Source organism: Zingiber officinale, chromosome 4A (assembly GCF_018446385.1).
Source record: "Zingiber officinale cultivar Zhangliang chromosome 4A, Zo_v1.1, whole genome shotgun sequence".
NCBI classification, from domain to species: Eukaryota; Viridiplantae; Streptophyta; class Magnoliopsida; order Zingiberales; family Zingiberaceae; genus Zingiber; species Zingiber officinale.
The window spans coordinates 66438682-66462421 of NC_055992.1; the positions used below are offsets into that span (position 1 = coordinate 66438682).

Below are 23740 nucleotides of genomic sequence, written 5' to 3' on the forward strand. Positions count from 1 at the left end.
TTATGAGAGATTTTTCAATAATTTTTAAAATGTTACGTGGCATGATGTAATATATTAGGATCCTAAAGGAATCTTTTATAGAATTTTAACGATGGGAGATGTTCTAATAATTATTTGGATGGTCTAGGTGAAGTCGGAGATGGGAGATGTTCTAATAATTATTTGGATGGTCTAGGTGAAGTCGGAGCTAGTAGATAGAATCCATATCCATGACATAAATGAACATTTATTAGAGCATCTATCGTCATTGGAGTTCTCGAAGAACTCTTTCGTTATCATATCTTTAGCAAGTCAAAAGTAAAACCTTTATATATTTTTTTACCATCAAAAAATTTCTCAATAACTTTTTTTTATGAGTCCCATATTTTTTAAACTCTCACACCATATATCCTTCTGCTAATTAAAAAAATATCTTCAATATTATATCTAAATTAAAAATTTTATTTTAATTTAAAAAAAAAAATAGGTGAAGGAGCAGCTCCATACTTAGTGACTGGGACAGAGCTCCCTCCCGCAGTCCCGCTCCCTCCGTATCGTCACATCTGTAGATGCCCTTAATTTATGAAGCAAAGCCAGACATGCCATCCACCATCATAATCATTCATCCTCATCGTCTCCAATTTGCGATGGCCTTCTCCGCCTCTCTCTTTTATCCCTCTCCCAATCTCTCCTCTACCAAAATGCCCCCGTCTCCCCTCCTTTTCCGCAGACCCAGTTCCGTCTCTCTCCCTGTCCGCTGCTCCTCCGCCGCTGCTTCCTCCTCCTTCGATCTACGCACCTACTGGACCACCCTGATCTCCCAGATCGAAGAGGCGCTCGACGCCGCCGTTCCCGTCCGATACCCGGAGAGCATCCACAAGGCGATTCGCCACGTCGTTCTCTCCCCCGGAGCCAAGCGCGCGCCGCCCATCATGTGCATCGCGTCCTGCGAGCTCGTCGGCGGCCTCCGCTCTGCTGCTTTTCCTGCAGCCTGCGCACTCGAGATGGTCCACGCCGCCTCCCTCGTCCATGATGACCTACCCTGCATGGACGCCTCCCCGCTCCGACGCGGCCATCCCTCCGCCCACGCTCTGTTCGGGGTCGACATGGCTATCCTCGCCGGCGATGCACTGTTTCCCCTCGCCTACCAGCATATCGTTACCCATACCCCCTCGCCCGACCCCGTCCCGCTGTCCATCATCCCTCTCGTTCTCACGGAGATCGCGCGCGCCGTCGGGTCCACCGGAATGGCTGCTGGCCAATTTCTCGACTTGTCAGGCGCCGCCGCTGGAAGTGAGAAGGAAATTCTCCAGGTACTGGAGAAGAAATTCGGAGAGATGGCCGAGTGCTCGGCGGTATGCGGGGGGCTGCTGGGCGGCGCTAGCGACCAGGAGCTCGAAGCACTCCGGCGTTATGGTCGAGCGGTTGGGGTTCTCTACCAGCTGGTGGACGACGTGCTGATGGAGTCCAACGGCGGCACAGGGAAGATGAGGAGCAACGCGAGCATCGTCAAGGCGGTTGGAATGGACCGCTCATTAGAGTTGGTGGAAGAAGTTAGGGCGAAGGCCAAGAAGGAGCTGGATAAGTTCAAGGACAAATATGGAGAGAAGGTGCTACCTTTATATAGTTTTGTGGATTACGCCATCGAGAGGGGCTTCGTGGTTGAAGGTAGAGGCCTCGAAGCCTCTTCAGCTGCAGGTGCTAGTGTCGGAAGCAGTGAAACATTTTCAAAGGGAGACTGAACTCTGCCCATTTGTAGCAGCATGAAGCTCCATTCTTCTGTAAGTCCTTTATACCTTCACTTTATTTTCATTGTGCTTGAAGCTCTTCACGGTAACCTATATTGCTTGAAACCATCGAAACATTGAGACAATTTCCACTACTACACCATTGTAACCTATAGTTCTAGCTGTTTGTTGCATCCATGATGTGTCCACGATCCACAAAATTAAAAGAATGCTTTGGGTCTTCAGTTGTATTTTTATCCATTTAGGAGTACCACTGCTTCTTTGTTAAGCCACCGTGCCATGCGGTTCTGATGTCTCAATCAATCAGAAAACATTGAGCTTTTTTGGAAAACTACTTGGAAGATAGAGATCATGTAATTTTCATTTTTCCTTAGCATATTTTCGATATTATGGAATCCTAATTTATTTTCTAGTAAAGATCAGTTTTAACTTGTACTAGTTGCTTGGGCATTTTCATTATTTGACTTCTGTTATAATTGATCTAAAATGTTATTATAGTACATCCACTGCATAAGAGCAGGAGCTCCCATTGGTGATGTGGCTTGAGGGAGGAACCTACGATGGAGCGGCTCCGCAAATGCGGAGCCTCTCCGTCGTTGTCTTTTTTTTAATTATTTTTCTATATTTGTTATTTAAAAAATAATGTACACATAGTAGGTAGGTTGAGAAGAAATTAATTGAATGAAGATAAACATTAAACAATGGCTATTTTGATAGCCGTTGTTCAATGTTTAATTTTTTTAAATTAAAAAAAATTCTATAAATACACCATAAACTCATATTTTTTTATTCATCTCTTCATTCTCTATTTCTTTCATCCTTTTATTCTCTATTTGTATTTGAGATGGACGAAAATTTCAATGCTTCTTTTACAAATCTTTTGAATTCTTCAAATGCGGAAGAAAATACACCTTCTCAAAATATCCGCATTCCTCCAAACCATGATGCCCAATATCCTCAATTTTTCTCTCACACGCAATACCATCCAAATTTTCAAAATATTTCATATGTTCCACAAGATCTTCCAAATTTCTCAAATTTCCAAAGTTTTCAAAATTTTTCACTCCCCCTTCAGAGTAACACCGCCCTAGCTCCATTTGGTATGTATTCACACCTAAATTGATCAGCCATGAGCAACCAATTTGGAATGCCTTCGACGCCTTTCGTATTTTCACCTCCTCAACCACCAATCATGTTTTCGAATGAATCAAGGACTACTATCGATCCATTTATCAGCGACAAAGAACCTCTAACACCATCATCTGTTCCAACATCTCAGTGGCCACCACACTCATCACAAGAAGAGCGTGAAGTTGAACCGGAGAAAGATGATTCGAAACGAAGATTTTGGTCTCTTGATGAAGACATGGTCCTTGCGAAGTCATGAGCAACTATCAGCACCGACGCAATCATTGCCAATGACCAGAAGCATCAAGTTTTTTGGAAATGTATAGCTGATTACTACAACAAGCATCGGCCCATTGGAACTATGAAGAGAAGATATCAGGTGTTAAAATCACATTATTATAAGTTTGCGCCGATGGTAAATGAATTTTCTGCAACCTATAATAATTTGTATACTCATTATCAAAGCGGATGGAGTGATGAGAATGTGTTGGAGAATGCACTGAATATGTGGAAAGCCAACAATAAAAATAGAGATTTCAAGTATATTCATGTATGGAGGGTTCTCAAAGAATATGAGAAATATGCTCCTCAATCAGTTGCTCATTCCTCTAATAAGAAGACAAGGACATCGGAATCAGGGGGGAACACTTCAACATCAAACCCAAATCCAGATACAAGTGTTGATGTTGATGACTTTGAAGTCTGCATTCGTTCGATAGGGCAAAAGGCAGCGAAGAGGAAAGACAAATCCAAAGTCAGAGAGTTCGACACAATGGAACAAATCCTTGACAAAGAATGACAAGATATTAAAGAATATCAAATGGAAAAAATGATTTTGCGAAAAGTTGAGATCTTTCATAAGGATTATGAAATTCTTATGAAGGATACTAGTGAGATGATACCAGGACAACTTCAGATACATGAGAAAATGAATGAAAAAATTAAATAGAGACATGGTCTGGAGTAGATGTGTTTAAGTTTATTTTTTTTATATATTATTATAATTTATGTCTTTTTATTTGATGAATGGTAATATTTATGTATTTTTTTAATTATTAACATTATTTTGGGTGTTAGCCATTTATAGATTTATATTTTATAAAAATTTAATTATATATATGGTAAAATATGAAGGAGAGATGAATTATATAATGAAAAAATGTGGGACCCCATGAAAAAGTTGTCGAGAGGTTTTATGATAGTGTAGAGAGAAATGGAGAGGTTTTTACTTTTGACGTGGTGTTGACGTGACATTGAAGGAGCTCCTTGAGGGTATCCACGACTGGGGATGCTCTAATGATCTTTGGTTAATCTGTTCTTCATTATTTTGTTTACCATGCTGGAGTTCAATCATAGGCCTGGCTGTGCCTATTTAATGTTCAAGCTACTAACAAGTATTAGTTAGATGCTCGATTGCTGTAACTTTTAACATACATTTTGGCTGTGTTCAATGTTTCATTAATGATAAGGGAATAATTACATGCATCATGAAACAATAGTAATCTTCACAATAATATAATAACCCTCCAAAAGTGGAAGATAGGTGAGGAAACGGCAATCTAGCTCAAAAGATCCCACCATCTTGCCATCATACATAAATGAGGTTGCTTCCATTAATGGCTCAAATTATGGACCACCTCTCATAATTTACCGATGCTAGCACTTTTAAAATAAACCATTTTGCTTGCATACTTCAAGAAGTAATAACCCTCAAAACCACCATCATGCCATTATACTGTAATGAGTTTCTTCGATGGTTCAAATCATGGGCTACCTGCTCAGAAACCAGCAACCTTACCATCTTGCAATTCTAGCAGCCTTTCGAAAATGAGTCATTGTTGTTCATGCAAATTATTGCTAAATTTTGGTCGCGGTAGCAGCATTATATTAATATCTAACTTGGGCAATCATTGAACTCATAATAAAAGACACTTCCATAATTTGGCTGCAAACAGGGCAAACATACCTGACTCTGAGAAAGCTTATTGTAGTTGGCTATGCCAGCTGTGGTTTGTGTTCATGCACAGCCTTGTGAACAAATATGTTCACAAATTACAAGCTTGTTTATATGAAGTATGGGAAACTATATAAGCTTCTGAAGGGACTAACTTTATATACTCCAGAGTCCGTCTCCTTGTTCAGTTTTTAGCGTCTGAATTTTAAAACATAATTAAGCCCGTGAATAGCCTTATTTGTAAGTACACTAACAAGCTTATTTTATTTATAACGTTTGAGATGTTGAAGGCTTCTGATTATGTTTTTGTTATTTCTTTTAGTAAATTAACAAAGCTGGTAATATCAATTTCATGCTTGATCACTTCATGAGAATTTAAAAGAAGTCCATGTTTGACTGAGTGCTGCTCCAGTGCGAGCTTCTTCAGTTAACCTGGCCAGAACTGAACCTCTACAAGATGAAAGTGTATCATTTTTGGTTCGTTAGAGATAACCAAACCATTGAATGTGCTCATAAGCCACAGCCTTTACTGTTTTATTATTCAATAATATGATTATTTCTCAAAGTATTTCAATTCCCAAACTAATAATTTCTGTGTACTGTTTCATTAACTACAATTATGTCAAAAAAATTGTCTTTATTCTTTGTCATCAATTTTATGTTCTGAATTCAAATACATACTTAACAGTAGTGAAGAAAAGATTATATATTTTCTTAGGTCTGAAATAAAAAGTCATATATTGCCATACGTTTTTGCTTGTTACCATCTGTGAGCTTACAGGGTTCACTACTTGACAACTAGTGCGAATCTAAAGTTGAAATGGCAATTACACATGATGCTTCAATTCCTCTGATGTTGATTTATTCATGTTGTTTTGAATTGTTGAAGTAAAATTGGGTTCTCTATTTCTCATTGGAATCATTTTAAAATTAATCAGATTTTTCTTGGAAAATTACTGAAATTATTTTCTGCATTTTCTGATGTTGTATTTAACTGAAAAAACTTTTTAACTTCAAGTTTCAGTTTAATCTGAAACATAGTGAATTGTATTATTATTTGTTTACTTTACTTTGATAAATCATTGTTTTTTACTTAAATGATCTAATATGTCATCAGAAACATTTAAATGAACTTAAAAATAAATATACTTCATGCTTTGAGGATTTATTTTCACATTATATTTATGCTTTCATAATTGGTAGTTCTAAAAGCTACTCCATGCACCATATCAATGATGTTTGTGGGTATGTGGATATTGTGTTGGATCGTGAATTTGTTGTTGTGCCCTTTGTCTTATTTGTATCCTTGACAATAAAACAAGAATGTTTGACACCCATATATCCCCCCATTATGAACATTGTTGGTGACCTTGACACTCCTCAACTCGAATCCCTACAATAGGATTGAGTAAGGAAAATAAACACACTGATTGATGTTGATTACTCTAGTTTTGTGGGTTCAGCAAGGAAAACAAACACATTGTGCTTGACGTAGATGTTTATCACTCTAGTTTTGTGCTTGCTACTACACTATCATAATAATTGGCTAGTTCTCTACCATAGTTCATGTGGTGATGTGTGATGATTCATGCTCTTTCTTCACTCTAATTCAAGGGATTGAAAGGGAATGCAGCACAAACTTTGCCAAGTTTCATCCTCAAAAGGATCATTATCTTGGGACACATACCATTGCTAACGAAATCACAGTGCCAAGCATGGTTATCAAGGAGGAAAGTGAAATTGCTTTATAATAATTATATATTTTTTATTGATCTTATTTTTAGAAACTATTCTCAATTTATCACTTGTGATTGTCGACAGTGAACTCCGCTCATGACGAATTACCCGTTCATGGTCGATCCTAAGCCCGAATACGGAGGGTTGTGTTAGATTGTCAGTTTAAACCTAGGAAAGTGTTCAATGAATGGATTCATTAAATTATTATGCTAATGCTAGATTGTTCCCGTAAGGAACGCAATGCAACGTTTAATTGTGATGTTTCGGCAAGGATTGCTACATCTCCAGAACTAGAGTATAGTGTTAAATATGCAAGAGCTCACAGGGTCCGACTGTAACATATCAATAAGGACTACTACATCTCTATGAGAACTTGGATATAGTGTTAAATAGGCAAGAGTTCTCATACTATAAGTTGGATAAGAAAAAATATTATAGGAAAACTAATAATCTAAGATTTGGAATATGGAGACCCTGGTAAATTAATGGAGGTAGTAGATACGATGATAGGAGAAAAAATAGTATTTTATGTGTACAAAAGACAATGGGTTGACGAAAAGGAAAAGATTGATAGAGAACTTGAGTTTTAAGTTATGATACATAGGAAAGAGTAAAACAAGAAATAAAGTAGATATTGTTGTAAATAGTTCGTTAAAAGATGAATTTGTTGGAGTAGCTAGAAAGGGGATAGAATTATAGTTCTTAAGATGGTAGTGGCGAAAGAAACTATGAACGTAATTAGCATATATGCACCTTAAGTAGGATTAGATGAAGATATCAAATTAAGATTTTAGGACGACCTAGATGAAGTATTACAAAATATTCTACCAAATAAAATGATTTTAATAAGAGATGATTTGACATGTCGGAGTGAAAATTAGGAATATGAGAATGTGCATGAGAGCTATGAGTTTGAAACAAGAAATAAAGAAGGGAAAATTATATTGAATTTTGCAATACCATATCACCTTATACTATCTAATACGTTTTTTAAGAAAAGAAAAGAGCACTTGATCACGTTTAAAAGGGAGAATAATAAATCATAAATTGACTTTCTTATGGTTAGGAAGAGTGATAGAAAGATTTGTATAGATTGCAAGGTCATTCTAGAGAAAACTCAACTACCCAATATATGTTAATAGTATTGGATATATGCCTTAATCATAGTATTAATATAAAGAAAATATACATGACTCATAAAATTAAATGGTAAAAGTTAAAAATCGAAAGTAAAATATATTTAAGGAGAAGGTAAGAGAAATATATAGGGACTTTAATATGACATAGGATAAGATGATATTAAACTTGAAAATAGTAGCTAAAAGTATACTCGATGAGTCAAAGGGACATGCACCACCAAGTAAGAAATCTTGGTGGTGGAATGAGAAAGTGAAGGAAAAACGAATGGTCTATAAGGAATTATATATTTGTAAGAATGAAGAAAATTTGAAAAAATATATACAATAGCTAAGAAAGAGGCTAAGAAAGCAGTGGATGAAGTAAAAAATAAAATTTTTAAATGGTTATATCGAAAATTAGATACAAAAGAAGAGGAAAGAGACATTTATAGAATACCTAAAGTGAGAGAGAGGAAGATAAGTGATCTTATCAAAATAAGATTATTAAAGATAAGTACTAGTAAATGTGGAGAAATAAAATAGTACGGAAAAATATTTTTATCAACTTTTTAATGAAGGTTTTAAGTGACCAACTTAATTTAGAGAATTTAAGTAGGTCAAATGAGTATAGAAATTTAAATTTTTATCGTAGAATTCAAATTTCAAAAATAGAACAAACTTTAAATGAGATGCAAAATAAAAAATTTGTTGGACCAGATGATATATTCCTATAAAGGCATGAAAGTGCTTAGGGAAAATGATTTACAAAATTATTTAATATGATATTGAAAATGAAAAAAATGCTTAATCAAATGTAGGGTAAGTACTCTTGTTTCCTTGTATAAGAGCAAGAGAGATGCACAAAATTATGCAAATTGTAGGAGTATTAACTAATGAGTCATACATGAAACTTTAAGAAAAGAGTAATAAAAAAAATATTGGAAGGAGACCACGGTGACCGAAAATCTATTTGAATTTATGCTTGGAAGGTTGACAATAGAAATTATACATCTTCTCAGGCAATTAATTGAAAAGTATTGGAAGCAAAAGCAAAAAATATATACATGATATTCATTGACTTAGAAAAATCTTAGGATAAAGTTTCAAGAGAAATTATATGAGAATTCTATAAAAGATAGGTGTTAGCGTAACATATATTGAATTAATTAAGGATATATATGAGGATATAACAACTAAAGTGAAGATTTTAGGTAGATTAATTGAAACATTTCCAATAAAGATAGGGTTACATGATTGGTTCTAAGTCTCTATCCTTTTACACTAATCATGGACGAATTCAGCAGACACATTTAAGACATAGTATCGTGTATGTTGTTTGTAGATGGTATTATTTTGGTAAATGAGACACATGAAAGAGTAAATGCTAAATTAGAATTTGGCGAGAAACACTAGAAGTGAAAGATTTTAGGCTTAGTAGAGTAAAACTGGAATATATAAAATTTAAGTTTAGCAATATTAGATGTAATAAGACAATTGTTAAGATAGGAGATGAGAAGTTATCTAGAACTAAGAGTTTTAAGTATTTAGGATCATTTTTGCAAAACGATATAGAGATTGAAAGATATGTTTTACATAGAATACAAACACGATAATTGAAATGGAGGAGAGTGTCGGGTGTTTTATATGATCATAAAGTACCTCTAAAACTTAAAGAGAAGTTTTGCAAAACGATGGTTAGACTTGTTATATTATATGATGCTGAATGTTGAATTATGACCTGAGCACAAATGTTATACTTGAGATGGGTTAGTTTTGATGCAGTTGGTTAAACCAGTAATATAATGTTTAAGATAAATAAAAATTGATTTGATGTGTTATAATTGATCTATTTAATATGTAGCTTGGCCACATTGATAGGTGAAATGCTATTTGGAGGTCTAGTAAGAGGAAGTCCTAGAGTTGAGCTCCTAGTAGGTGAAGTCCTCATCAGAGGTTTAGCAAGGGAAGTGCTGAAGTGGAGGTCTAACAAGTGAAGTCCCAAAGGTGAGCCCTTGGCAGTTGAAGTCTCAACTAGAGGATTGAAATCCGAACGGGAGGTGTGACGAGTGGAGTCTTGAAGGCGGGTTCCTTGGAGGTAAAGTCTCGACTAGAGGCTTGACAAGTAAAATTCCAAAGGTAAAGTTCTTGGTAAATGAAGGACTGAAATCCAGACCGGAGGTTTAGCAAGTGGTGTCTTGAAGGTGGGCTCCTTGCAAATGAAATCTCAACTGGAGCTCTGGCAAAGTTGATGATGATCATTCCAGAGGGATACTAGCTTAATGAACCTGGATCGAACAAAACTCGAAGATTGGAGGCTTATCGAAGTGAACTGGAGGTATAAAACACTATCGGTTGAAGGATATATGAGACGAGAGAGATTTTTGGTAGGGGTTTTTTACTAACATGTAGCCTAGGTCGAAGTCGATGTGGTTGACTTTGTGATCAAATGATGGCTTATTGATTGAGAATAGAAGTGGTTTCTCTTTTGGTTTGAGTCAATTCGATGATAGAATCAGTTGACTGAAAGAGCCTCATATGTTTTAATTCAACGAGAATAGTCGTACTAACTTTATCTCTATAGATAAAACATGTTGGTGGATCACTCTCGAAATGTTGGTAACTTTCTCCTTAGTCAACTATTGGAAGTAGAAAAACTTCTTACAATACAAAATTACAAAATGTGATTACTAGAGAATGCTTAAGGTGTATAATATGTTTTTTCCAATTCTATTTTGCTAACTTTGAAGCCTCCCCCAAACCCTGCTTTTATAGCTTTCAAAATCTCGTGATATAATATAATATGGATGTCAATGGGTTAGTTGTTGCCTCCTCAGCCTTAGTTAATTGCCCCATGAGTCGAATGCTCCACCATTTAACTAGATTCCACTTCCCTTGACTGCTGTAGCCCTTTCGACAGGTGCAACCCTGAAACCTTGAATTTTAGGGTTTTTGATTTTACCCTTCTCACCAATCTACTAATGTCCAATATTACTCGACTATCATCTCATTACAATCAATTCTAAAGTTGAGTCCGCTTACGATGAATTCTAGCGTCATCGCCCCATCTGTACAGATCATGTAACTCTCATAGCTCACCTTGGCGTCTTACCATTGCAGTTTAACTTCACCTTTTGGTCATCTTTTGTTAGGTTAGGTTACTTTATCCCTTAGATGTGCACGAACTCTCAGCTTCTTCACTTGCCATCGTTCATGTCATCGTCTTTGTAGTTGGCCTAAATCGATTGTTGTCCTCGTTGTTCTTCGATGCTTCTTAACTTGCTGTCCCTTTGTCGCCTTGTGCAACCTTCTTTGATCTTCATACGTTGAGCCATTGAGTGTGTCACCTTAGCCATGTTAAGTCATGAGCTTTGCAAGTTTTAGGTGTGTTCTTGTAAATCCTTATACACTCAAACATACATTAAATCATAAGATAAAGGTCTAATTTAAGTCCTTTGCTTAAATATCAAAATATTAGGTCACATTGAACTATTTGGGGTATGATTGCATCAAAAGTTGAGATTATAGACAAGGGACCTTAGGGATCTGAAATCACCCAAAGCTAAGATCTCTTCTTAAAGTGCTCAAATCCTTTCTTCAAGGTCTTTTCTTGTAAGAAGGAGAAGGAGAAGAAGCATAAGACGTTTCTCTACATCCATATTCTTGTTGAGGAGAAAAGATAGTGGAAGTTTAAGGGGTGATCTATCCATGGATCTGTCAAACCGTTAATTAATTGTGTTGATTTGTCATTGTTTATTCTTCCTTTGAATTTTCTTGTTTACATTTTCCACTGCACTAACTCCTTGTAGAGACAAAATCGATTCAAAGCGAGAGCTTATTCTCCCGAGTATCTCTCAGTCCCAACATAAATTAGAGCTTGTGGAAGCTTGAGAATGACGAGAGAGTTTGTATTTTTATCTTTTGTGCTAAAACACTTAGCTCTTTTGTGCTCTCATTTGGAATCTTCTTGAGTTTTACTTCCATCATTGTAAGAAGATATTGTAAGAGGTTATCCACCTCTGATTGTTTGCTAAGTTGGAGAAATTTAATGGTGCATTGGATGAGTGATCGACTTGTAGAATCATAGGTTGAGTAGGAGTCTGATACTGTCGAACCACATTAAACACTCCTGTTGGTTTGTCTTGACTTTCTTATTCATTCTTGTTTTATATTTTGCATATAGTAGCTACGCAAACTAATATTGTAGAAATAAGATCGAGGTCAAATGATGGTTATTCATCCCCTCTAGCCTCTCTAATGACCAATAAGTCATATTAAAGCCCAACCACTTCTATAGAGCTAATCGCCATGCGTACAAAATTTCCGAGGAGATGGCAGCTCAAGAGGGATATAGTACAGTGAGGCTTTGTTCTTTAACGACATCAACTTTTACATTTTGGAAAGGTAGAATGAAATATTACTTAAATAATGACAAGTTTTTGATATTTAGTTTACTGTGAAGGAAGGCATTAAGATGAAGACATCCTCGAGTCTAGTAAGTGGACAATAGATATGAAGAAGATGCAAGCCAATACAAAAGCGATGCTAACATTGCAATGTGGGTTGGCACAGGACCAACACACCAGAGTGGGATCTTTCAAGAGCACCAAGCAACTTTGGGAGAAGGTAATTGAGCTTCATGAAAGTACTTGTGACTCTAAAATAGTTTAAAAAAAAGATTTATTTTAAGTCAAATGCAGAAGGGCACCATGAAAGAAAGGGAAACTATAAGTAAACTTCATGAGAGGTTCAAGGAGATCCTTGACTAACTCCATTATAAGTGGTGAAAGTTTGGAGAACCGTGATTTCATAAGGTATTCTTTAAAATTTTTCCATGGTACAATCTTGTGGTTATTTATGGTGGATGCTTACAAGGTATCTAGGATCTTTCAATGGTAAGGTTGAACTAGAGAAAGGTTTTAGAGCTATAGTGGATGCCTATAAGCTATTAAGGGATCTTTCAACTGTAAGGTTGGATGAGCTACTCTGTGAATTTGAGTTTTATGAGCAAGCTAATCCTGTTCCAAAGAGAAGGGTTTGACTTTGATTGCATACGAAAAGAAGCTTAAAAAGAAGAATGAGCTCTTGTTTGAATCAGACATGAAATTGAGAGTGAGGTTGATGTCTCCGCCAGTGAAATGACCCATTTTGTGAAAGGGATGATAAGAAAGAGTAAGAAATTTGACAAAAGGGCGAAAAGAAGACATTCATTGATGTTTAGAAGAAGGCTATATTTAAATCCAAGTCTAGCATAACATGATTTGAGTGTAATAGGAAAGATCACTACAAATCGAAGTGCTTGGAACCACTTAAGCAACAAGAAAAGTCTAAGAAGTAAAAGGCTTTCATAGCCACTTGGGATGACTCTTCTTCATTGGAATCCTTCAAGGGGCCCTAACATATGACATTCAAGGTCAATGATGATGAAGTAGAAGAATCAAGTGATGACGATGAAATATTATCATGTAAATAGGAATCATCATGAAACAACAATGAGGTGACCTTATAGAGATTAAGATCAAGGCTCTTCCCAAGTTGAAAAACTTGAGGAAGAGAGAATGCATTCTTAACAAGTGGATGAGGTGAAGAAGAGCTTGGAACAGTACATGTTGGGCTCCAAGTATCTAGACATAATATTGAAAACCAACATACTATATGAAACAAGGTGGGTATTAGCTATGAGTCAAAGCAAAAGGATGTAGCAAACATTTCTCATATCGTTAGGAATTTCTTCTTTATGCCCAATACTGCCACCAAGGGGTCTTTAGAACTAGAATTGTGAAGGCTTTGTTACCTAAATAACTTTTTGTTAACCCCTTCAAACTCAATGTATGGGTACCAAAAAATTTAGTTTTCCATATTTTAATAGGTACAAGCCAAGAAAGAACACTTTGATAAATGGTTGGTGGATAGTGGGTGTTTAAGTCACCTTCGAGCATAAGGATAAGGAAAATGTTTCCTCGAGCGTAAGGACAAGGTACCATTGTGATTTCAATTTCATTATTAAGAAAGTGATGTTGGTAAAGGGCATGAAATTAATTTACTAAGTATTAGTCAATTGGGTGATGGTGGATACAATGCCTAGTTTCATTCAACCAAGTGCTTGGTAAAATACAATGAGCTAGATATACCATATTAGTAGGAGATAGGAATGATAATTTTTATTGTATCAATCTTCCTTCTTATTTGTGCCTAGTGTCTCGTGACTAAGAAAGAGAAAGCTTAGTCGTGGCACAAAAGATTGACACACACTAACATGGGACAGATAGTAAAGGTGACCAAAAGAGATTTGGTGAAAGGCTTACTGAGGATTTGGTATCATAAGGGCAAATTATGTTGCTCATGATAAAAGGGTAAGCAAGCCAAGGCTAGTCATGACAGTATAAATTTAGTTAATACTTAATACTACCCTGCCTCTTGAACTTTTACATTTGGACTTATTTGATAGTCATGAAATAATCTCCTTGAATGGTAGTAGATATTGTTTTGTGCTAGTGGATGATGATACTAGATTTACATGGGTTCACTTCATGAAACATATGGAAGATACTTTAGAAATTCTAGTTAGTTTTTGTAAAAGGGTAGAGAATAAGATCTCAAGATTAACTAAATCTGAAGTGATCATTGTTTAGAATCTGAAGTGATCAGATTCTCTACAAGAGAAAATCTGAAGTGATCATTTTAAAATATTTTGCTAGGAATAAGGTTATGTAAGTTTTCTTGTCCTAGAATACCTCAACAAAATAGGATAGTGAAGAGGAAAATCAAACCGTACAAGTGGAGGCTAGGTATATGTTAAATGAATACTAGTTACCATTGTGTCGAGATGATTAATGTTGCTTGCTATATCCAAAATAGGATTTACCTACACAGGTTTTCAGAAATGACTCCTTACAAACTTTGTTTAGAAAAGTTCCTGAAACTAAACATCTTAGGATGCTTGGTTGTAATATCTATATCCTAAATACTAACAGTAAGGATTAGTTAGAATTTTTTTTACCAAGGCAGACGAATGTATACTACTGTACGATCAGGAGCTGGAAGCATTGCGGCACATTAGAGTTGGTGGAAGAAATTAGCCTGCAAAGGCCAAGGAGCTGGAGAAGTTCAAAGATAAGTATGGAGAGAAGGTACTGCCTTTATATAGTTCTTTGGATTACGCTGTCGAGAGGCGCTTCGTGATTGAAGGTAGAAGAGGTTTTGCAGCCTTTGCTGCTGCAGATGGCAGTGATGGAAGCAGCGAAACATTTTCAAAGGGAGACTGAATTCTAGCCATTTGTAGCAGCACGAAATTTCATTCTCCTGTAAGTCCTTTCTACTTTTCTTTGTAATAGGAAATAGATTAAAGGCACATTAATTTCATCCTGCTCGAAACTCTTCATGATAACCTATTGCTTGAACATTGAAACAATTTCCACTATTCCACCATTGTAACCTGTCATTCTAGCTCTTTGTTGCATCCATGATGGATCCACTATCCTCAAAGTTAAAAGAGATGCTTTGGGCCTTCAATTGTATTTGTGTCCATTTAGTATCCGCTTCGTTGTTAATCCACCATGCCATGCAGTTCTGATGTCTTAATCAGTCAGAAAACCTTGAGCTCTCCTGGAAAACTACTTGGAAGATAGAGGTAATGTTATTTTCATTTTGCTTTAGCATATTTTCGATAATATGGAATCCTAGTTAATTTTCTAGTAAAAATCAGTTTTAACGTATACTAGTTGTTTTGGGCATTTTCATCATTTAACTTCGGTCTTAATTGATCTAAAATAATCTGCTCTACATTATTTTGCTTACCATGCTGTAGTACAAGCATAGGCTTAGTTGTGCCTTGTTGAATGTTTAAGCTATTTCCAAGTATTAGGCGCTTGATTGCTGTAACTTTACATTTTGGCCAAGTGTTAAATATTTCATTAATGATAAGGAAATACTTGCATGCATCAGGAAACAATAGGCATCTTCCCAATAGTATAATAATTTCCCAAAATAGAAGATATCACCGTAAACGGTAATGTAGCTTTAAAAATCCTACCATTACAGAAATGAAGTTGCTTCTGCTCGCGTCACTTTGAAAACAAACCATCATAGTTGCATATTTCAGTAAATAATGTCCATCTTGACAATGGTATAAGAAAGCTCCAAAAGTAGATGATAGATTAAACAAAGGGGCAATCTATCTAAAAAAAATTCACCATGGTGCCATTTTACTGTAATGAGTTTCCTTCCATGGCGAATATCATTGACTACCTGCTCAGAAACGAGCAACCTTACCATCTTGCGAAGCTAGTGGCATTTTGAAGATAAGCCATTGTTATTCATGCAAATTATTGATCATTTTGTGTCACGGAAGCAAGGTTATATTAATATTTAAGTGGGGCAATCATTGAACTCCTAATAGAAGATGCTTTCATAATATGGAAGGTCCTCGGGCTATTGTGCAGTGGTAGAACATCTAGGTTATACCCGTGCAACTAAAGGGGGTGAATTTATTGGAATTTTTTCCAAATGGGGAACGCAATCAAAAGATGGTGGACTTCTGACCATCCATTGTGAGCACTTCTTGATTTACTCCGATGATCGATAGAAAAATTTTATGGGATCGGATCGATCACTTCTGAGATAATCATTGAAGTTAATTGAATTTATCATTTATTTATTTATTTATGTTTTTTTTTCATAATATGGATGCAAACAAGGTATAGCTTACCTCTGAGAACTCGTGCTAAGTTTGAATTATTATTGTAGTTAACTATGCCAGCCGTGGTTCGTGTTCATGCGCAGCTTTATGAACAAGTATCTTCACAAATTACAAGCTTGTTGACATGAAGTATAAGCTCCTGAAGGGACTAATTATATGTACTCCTGAGTCCCTCTCCTTGTTCAGTTTTTAGCTTCTGAATTCTAAAACATAATTAAGCCAGTCAATAGCCTTATCTGTAAGTACACTAACAAGCTTATTTTATTTATAAGCGTTTGAGATGTTCAAGACTTCTGATTATGTCTTTATTATTTCTTTTAGAAAATTAACAAAGCTGGTGATATCAGCTTCATGCTTGATCACTTCATAAGATTTTAAATGAAGTTCATGTTGAGATTTGCTTTTTTTTTTTAAATGAATCTTAAATGAATGGTCTAGATTATATCAGATTGAATGTCCTCAATTAATCTCATAATTAAATTTAATTTGGATTGATCCAACTTGAATCCATGATTCCTTGATTACATATAAAGATTATATTCAAATGATTAGACATGATTTCACAAATAAAAGATAAATTACAATAAAGTCTAAAAATACATATAACTCATAAAATATAATAATTTAAACCAATAAGAAGATTAAAATCATAAATTTAAGAGTCTAAATAATGTGATAAAATGACGGTTATCATATCCCTCCACTCCCTTCCAAAATTATTCTTGCAGGTATCGGGTAAACAAGCAAAATTATGAAACAAAATAAAATTTATTTCCATATTAATTCCCTAGTAATATAGAAGATAGTAATGAAAATTACTTGGGACCATCACATTTATAAGCATCAAAATATTGATGAATCCAAACTTTATACTAGTCAACAAGTATGGTGATAACAAACTACTTGAGCAGACTAAGCATGCAAAGAGTTTCACACGATAATATCTCAACTCTCTCTAAAGAAACATATGTGAAAATGGAATTTCATTTGAGGGTTACTCGTAATATTTTACTATTATAAGCTTGTTCATTTTTTATTCTATACCATTGTAAATATATAACATGCATAAATTAAAAGGTTTTATTAAAAATTGAAATAGAGTTAAAGAGAATTTAAGTAAAGAAAATAAAATGGTAGGAGAAAGGAATTTAATGCAAGAGTGAGAATATTGGAAGAATAAACATGATGAGTTAATGCTAATGATTCGTTGGTCTTATTTTACTACCAATGAAGCATGCTCTACTTCTCTTAAATTTTCAATTGTTTCTCAGGCATTTACGGTTTGATTTCTAACTACGGTGTATTTATAGGGATTTTTTCTCCAAGTGAGACTTGCAGCTACGAGATGTTAAGCTTTTGGGTCGTCCGTCGTAAGTGCTTTTCGATTTACCTTGATGGTCGATAAAAAATTTCTGTGGAGTCAGGCCGGTCATCCAGGTTCGATACTCAATCTGGTTAATCATTTTTTTTCTACTTCTCTTGAATATTTGGTAAACAAGTTGCACTGTATCAATTCCCGAGTTCATTTCACTCCACAATTAATTCTCTACTGTTAGAGTATTTCCAATGTAAGGTTTATGAGAGTTTTGTAAAATTTAAAAAGTTGAATAAAAAACTTTAAACCATTGTAAATGTGAAGTTTGAGGTTTGTAGTTTAAGAGCAGTAATGAAAACTCAAACATGTTTTTTTATCTCGAAATTGATATAATATGTATGAAGTCATGCAACTCATGCTATGAATTGGATCATAAAAATTCTCATTTAGAATTCTAATTATTGAAGATGTTTTAATAAGCTTTCATATAGAGATCGTAAAAAAAAAACTCACTTAGAGTTCTAATAATTAAACATGCCCTTAACTCCCTTGTTCAACATCTCGAGAATATTTACCATTCACTAGCTCCCAATGATCCTGTAATTCCTTATCTGATTGTAATCAGAATTCTCTCTTTAACAGGTTCCGAATGCAATTCACTAGCTCCCAATGCAAATTTAAATCAACAAAAAGATTAAAATTATGAACTTAGAAGTCTAAATAATGTGATAAAATGATGATTATTAGTGTTACTATGTTTTCACTTTTTGTAAGAGGTTTCTTCGTCTCTAAAAATATATTTTGAAAAGAGAAGATTAATATATTTTGAAAAGAGAAGATTAGTGGTTGCCTTTTGTAAACGATCTAAGAAATTGTTGGCCTTGGAATAGCAGTCCACGGGGTCTATGAACTAAGTAAAAGAAAGCTTGTCTTCTTGTGTTTGATTTTATGAGTTTTCTGTTACATTCTAAGTTTTTAAAAAGAAAAGGCATGAGCTTTAAAAAAATGACAAGCAGAATCGCTATTCACACCCCTCTTATAGATTTATTCACACTAAAAATTGGTATTAGAATTGGACCGCTTAGAAGGACTAACTATCAACTAAGCAATTAGATCGGGAGGTATGACTGGTTCAAACATCCATCCACCAATGTTTGAAGGCGAATTTATCATGTAGAAGAAAAAGATGGAGATATTTTTCAAAACTGATTTAGAAATTGTATTATGTATAAAATATAGTTTTGAAATACCAAGGAATAAAGACGGATATGAACTCAAAGAACACAGATGGACCAAGAAGCAACGAGACAAGTTCATGACCAATAGTAACGCAAAATTTCATTTGCTAAATGTGTAACCAGTGCAGGAACTAAATAGGATCAATAGTTATCACTCCAAATAACTAGGAGAAAAATTCTTAGAGCTTTATGAAAGTACCTTGGAAGTAAAACTAGCCAGACGCGACCTCTTAGGAAATAAACTAAGTAACCTCCGATTGGAAGTAAAACTACATGCTAGGCTCAAGGAGATCTTAACAAGTCTCCATAATCTCGAAGAAATAGTGTAAAATAGAGATACTTTGAGGTATGCTCTAAATTATAAGTATCCCATGATAGTTTTGATATGATCAACCAAGTCAAGTTAGGTCCTGTTATTATTTTGATACCTTGTGTCTAAGTGTGTAGGAACTTAGGAGCACAGGAAGTTGAGTGAAAGACGCAGTTAGCGAGAAAGACGGCATGGGAAAGAGTCGACGGGTTCTGTGCGTCTGAGGGATGAGGCGCTGTGGAAGAGTACATTGGCGGACAAGAAGGAAGCGCGCGACGTTTTCGAGGGATAAGAAGCCGGAGCGGAAGATTGCTCGAAGGTCGAAAACTGGGTTCGGCTTAGCTCTATTCTGGATGGCCAAAATCATCCAAGCAAGTGGAACTAGAGTGGAAGACCCAAACCAATACGAGCGAAATCAGAGCGGAAGACTGGGTCCGGGCGCCCGAACCTAGTTCGGGGCGTTCGGACTTGGTTCAAGCGTCGTGACTTGAAATTTCAGCCAAACACAATGTGGTTTGTTTCATTTCGACGGGGATAAAGTTTTATCCCCCTTCAAATGCCTAGATTCCAAGCGCCCCGAACAGGGCTATAAATATAGTCCTGTCCTTAGTAAGTTAGAACAACACTTGTAAACGATTCCTCTTTAATTTTGTTTTGTAATTAAGTGTTTCAACTGCTATAAGAGGTTTCTCCGCCTGAAGGAGATTGTTTAGTGAGTTTCAACTTTCTTGGATTAGCAATCCCCTGATTACAAACCAAGTAACCCTTTTATGTCTTTTCTTTTTAATCAGTCTCTTATTTCTTTTATGCAAGTGTATATTCTAATCGAGCTATAAGATCGAGAAAGGGAATTTTATTTGTTTTTATTGTGTAGGCTATTCACTCTCTCTAGCCGGTCGTCAAGGGATCAACAAGTGATATCAGAGCCTAACAATTTCAGGAGGACTTAACCATCAAACGAAACATAAGAGATGGTCGGACCGAGCATCTACCCACCTAAGTTTGAGGGAGAATTCATGAGATGGAAGAGAAAGATGGAGGTATTTTTTAAGACATATTTTGATTTATTATTAATAATGAAATTTGGTTTTGTAGTACCAGAGGGCAAGAAAGAATACCAATGGACGAAGAAGGAGCAAGTCGACTTTGTGGCAAACGACAAAGCAGAGTTTCATCTGCTCAGTGCCTTACCACCTTAAGAAGTCAACCAGATCGGAGCTATGAGTCAACCAAGGAGCTTTGGAAGAAATTCCTAGAACTACACGAAGGGATCTTGGAGGCAAAATTTATGAAATGGGATTTGCTCTGAAACCAGATCAACAATCTCCAATTAGAAGAAGGTAAAATTGTTGCACACCTTCACTCTAGAATAAAGGAATTCATCACTGGACTCATGAATCTCAGAGTAAAGATAACCAATTGAGATTTGCTAAGATACGTGCTTAACACATTCCCTAGGATTACTGAATGGGTATCATTAGTAGATGCTTATTATATCTCTAAAGATCTAGAAGTAAGTACTTTAGAAGAGTTGTTTTCGACTTTTGAAGTTCATGAAACGAGATATGCAGATCTGAAAAAGGAGCCTAATCACAACATTGCCTTGAAGGAAAAAATGGACGAACCGGATTCTGAAACTTCTTTCGATGATGATGAAATGACGTTCATGGTAAGGAAATTTTAAAAGTTATTTAAAACTAATAAATTTAATTAAGTGCAGGATAAAAGAAGAAGATGAAAGATAAGATGTTACCATTGCAACGAAAAATGACATGTGAAAGATAACTGCCCTAAATTGAAGAGCAAAGACAAGAACATGGACAAAAGTAAGGACAAAATACCAATCCAGACAAAGCATCGAAATCTAAAGGTGACGTGGGATGAAACGCCGTCCGAATCGAAGATTGAAGTCATCGTCGGACTTGCGCTAGTGGCAAGTCAAGTTACTAAGAAGATGAAAACAAAGCAAGCTCATCCTCAATGAGCATCGAGAGCATTGATGAAGGGGGAGCATCGTCAGAGGATCGACAAGGTAAGTCATGTACGATTCTTACTTCCTGACCAATTATTTAAATTTATAAAAATGTTGTCAAAGAGTTTTTGCGAATTAGAGATAGAAAATAAAAGAGTATTAAAAGAAAATGAAGAATTAAAATTAACCTTAGTAATATCTTGTCGACTAGAGAATTTTGACAAAATTAAAATGGAAAATGAAAAATTGAAAGAAGAAATTAAAAACAATGCATACTCACAAGTTAGAAAGTATAATGGATTAAATTGACATTTTAAATACCATAAAAATCAAATTAGAAGAATATCACAAAGATATATTTCTAAGAAATTTTTAATTAACCCAAATGGAAGGAATCTATTTTGGGTTCCAAAATCATGTTTAAGTTAAAATTATCATTTTGTGCATATTTTTTTTAAAATTTTTGAAAGTTAGACCACGGGATTTCAGAAAGAAAATTAAATATTTAATTTCTTTAAGAGGATTTGTCTAGAAGTGATTGTTGTTCCAATAACCAAGAAAGCCTAGTGCCTCGCCACAGTCTGAAAGTCAATTATTAAAAATAAATATTTAATTAACTAATTGTTAAAGTATTTAATTGTTATGAAATTATCTAATACTTTCACTTAAGTTGGTCTTGTAATGTTAGTTTTTGCAAAATTTATTTTTTATGAAACTTTATGATTTTCTGTATCTAAGAATTTTTTTTTCAAAACTAGTTTTCTTTTCAAAAATGAAAGCTTTTTTAAGTTTCCAAACATCGTATAGAAATTAAAAAATCTAGATTTTCAAAAATTTTAAAACTTCTTGATTTTATTCCTTAGATTTTGTATAAACTATCCTATTTTCATGTGATCAAAGGGGGAGAACTAGAGATTAAGTTTAGGGGAGGGTATATTTTTTGAATTTTGCACATGTTTTTCTTATATGCAAAATATGTATTTGCTATTTTTATTACTATTTGTTTCTTGGTTTATTTTAACTTAACTTGAGTTGATCCACATCAAAAAGGGGGAGATTGTAAGTACCCCGTGATAGTTTTGGTATGATCAACAAAGTCAAGTTAGATCCTGTTGTTATTTTGATGCCTTATGTCTAAGTGTGCAGGAACTTAGGAGTATAGGAAGTTGAGTGAAAGACATAGCTAGTGAGAATGACGACATGGGAGAGAGCCGATGAGTTTGGTGCATCCGAGGGATGAGGCGCTGCGGAAGAGAACGTTGGCGGATGAGAAGGAGGTATGCGGCGTTTCTGAGAGATGAGAAGCCGAAGCGGAAGAATGTTCGAAGGCTGGAAACTAGGTTTGGGTGAGCCCTATTCTGGATGGCTGAAATCACCTAAGAAAGTGGAATCAGAGCGGAAGGCCCGGACCAATGCGAGCGAAATCGGAGTGGAAAATTAGGATCGAAATTCAACAAAATGTCGACTTTTTGATCTAGGTGCTCGAAACTCCTCCGGGCGCCTAGACTTGAAATCTTAGCCAAATGCAACGTGGCGCGTTTCGTTGCAATGGGGATAAAGTTTTATCCTCTTCTAGGCACCTGAAATCCTTCTAGGCGTCCCAACCAAGGCTATAAATACAGTCCTGACCCCAGTAAGTCAGAACAACACTTGTAAACGATTTCTCTTTAGTTTTGTTCTATAATTAAGTATTTCAACTGCTATAAGAGGCTTGTTTGCCTGAAGGAGATTGTTTAGTGAGCTTCAATTTCCTTGGATTAACAATCCCTTGATTGTAAACCAAATAATCCTTTTGTGCCTCTTCTTTTTAATCAATCTCTTATTTCTTTTATTCAAATGTCTATTCTAATCGAGCTATAAGATTGAGAAAAGGGATTTTGCTTGTTTTTATTGTGCAGACTATTCACTCCTCTTTAGCCGATCGTCGAGCGACAAACATAAATGTGTTCCCACACACTAAGAAATGGATGACCATAGTAGAATTGTACTATATTTCGAAGAACCTCGAGGTAAGTAGTTTAGAAGACTTTAGGGGGCGTTTGGTTCTTTCCTAGTAATAAGAATCAAAATGAGAATAATTGTATTGTAGAATGAGAATGAGTATGAGCATGGATATCACTTTTAAAAGCAATGTTTGGTTAATTACATATTTTCTATCGGAATAAATCAAAATTTCTTTTTTTACCCTTAAAGAAAAATAAGAGAAAAAAATAGATGTGAGAGAAAGATGAATGTGAGAGAAAAATATGATGAAAGAGAATGATGAGAGAGAAAGTGTGATGAGAGAGAATGAAGAGAGAGAAAGTGTGATGAGAGAAAATGAGAAAAGAGAGTGTAATAGGAGAGAGCATGACGAGAGAAGATGAGAGAAAATATGATGTGAGAGAAAGTATGATAGGAGAGGATGAAGAGAGAAAATGTAATGAGAAAAATGAGGAGAGAGAGTGTGATGAGAGAGAAAGTATGGTGAGAAAGAAAGTATGATGAGAGAGAAAGTGTGGTGAGAAAAAAGAGAACAGTGAGTGTGATGGGAGAGATTGAAGAGA

The 23740-nt window shown here is 35.4% G+C and overlaps 2 protein-coding genes across 4 annotated transcripts; both read left to right on the forward strand.

Annotated features, from left to right (window-relative positions):
• Positions 1–563: 563 nt before the first annotated feature.
• On the forward strand, positions 564–16670 carry LOC121969967 (heterodimeric geranylgeranyl pyrophosphate synthase small subunit, chloroplastic-like). Of its 3 annotated transcripts, XR_006108745.1 has the most exons (4): positions 564–1760; positions 9543–14965; positions 15229–15291; positions 16407–16670. XR_006108745.1 is itself a non-coding variant. In XM_042520316.1 (2 exons), exon 1 carries the CDS (start codon positions 579–581, stop codon positions 1719–1721), a length of 1143 nt encoding a protein of 380 aa, XP_042376250.1. In that variant the 5' UTR covers positions 565–578; the 3' UTR covers positions 1722–1760; positions 16407–16670. The 3 variants fall into 3 exon arrangements, 1 of the variants encoding a protein (XP_042376250.1); XR_006108746.1 differs by lacking the exon at positions 9543–14965; XM_042520316.1 differs by lacking the exons at positions 9543–14965; positions 15229–15291 and having other exon boundaries at positions 565–1760.
• On the forward strand, positions 3268–3654 carry LOC121972433. The gene has a single exon (XM_042524103.1). The coding sequence runs from the start codon at positions 3268–3270 to the stop codon at positions 3652–3654; it is 387 nt and encodes a 128-aa protein (XP_042380037.1).
• Positions 16671–23740: the final 7070 nt, after the last annotated feature.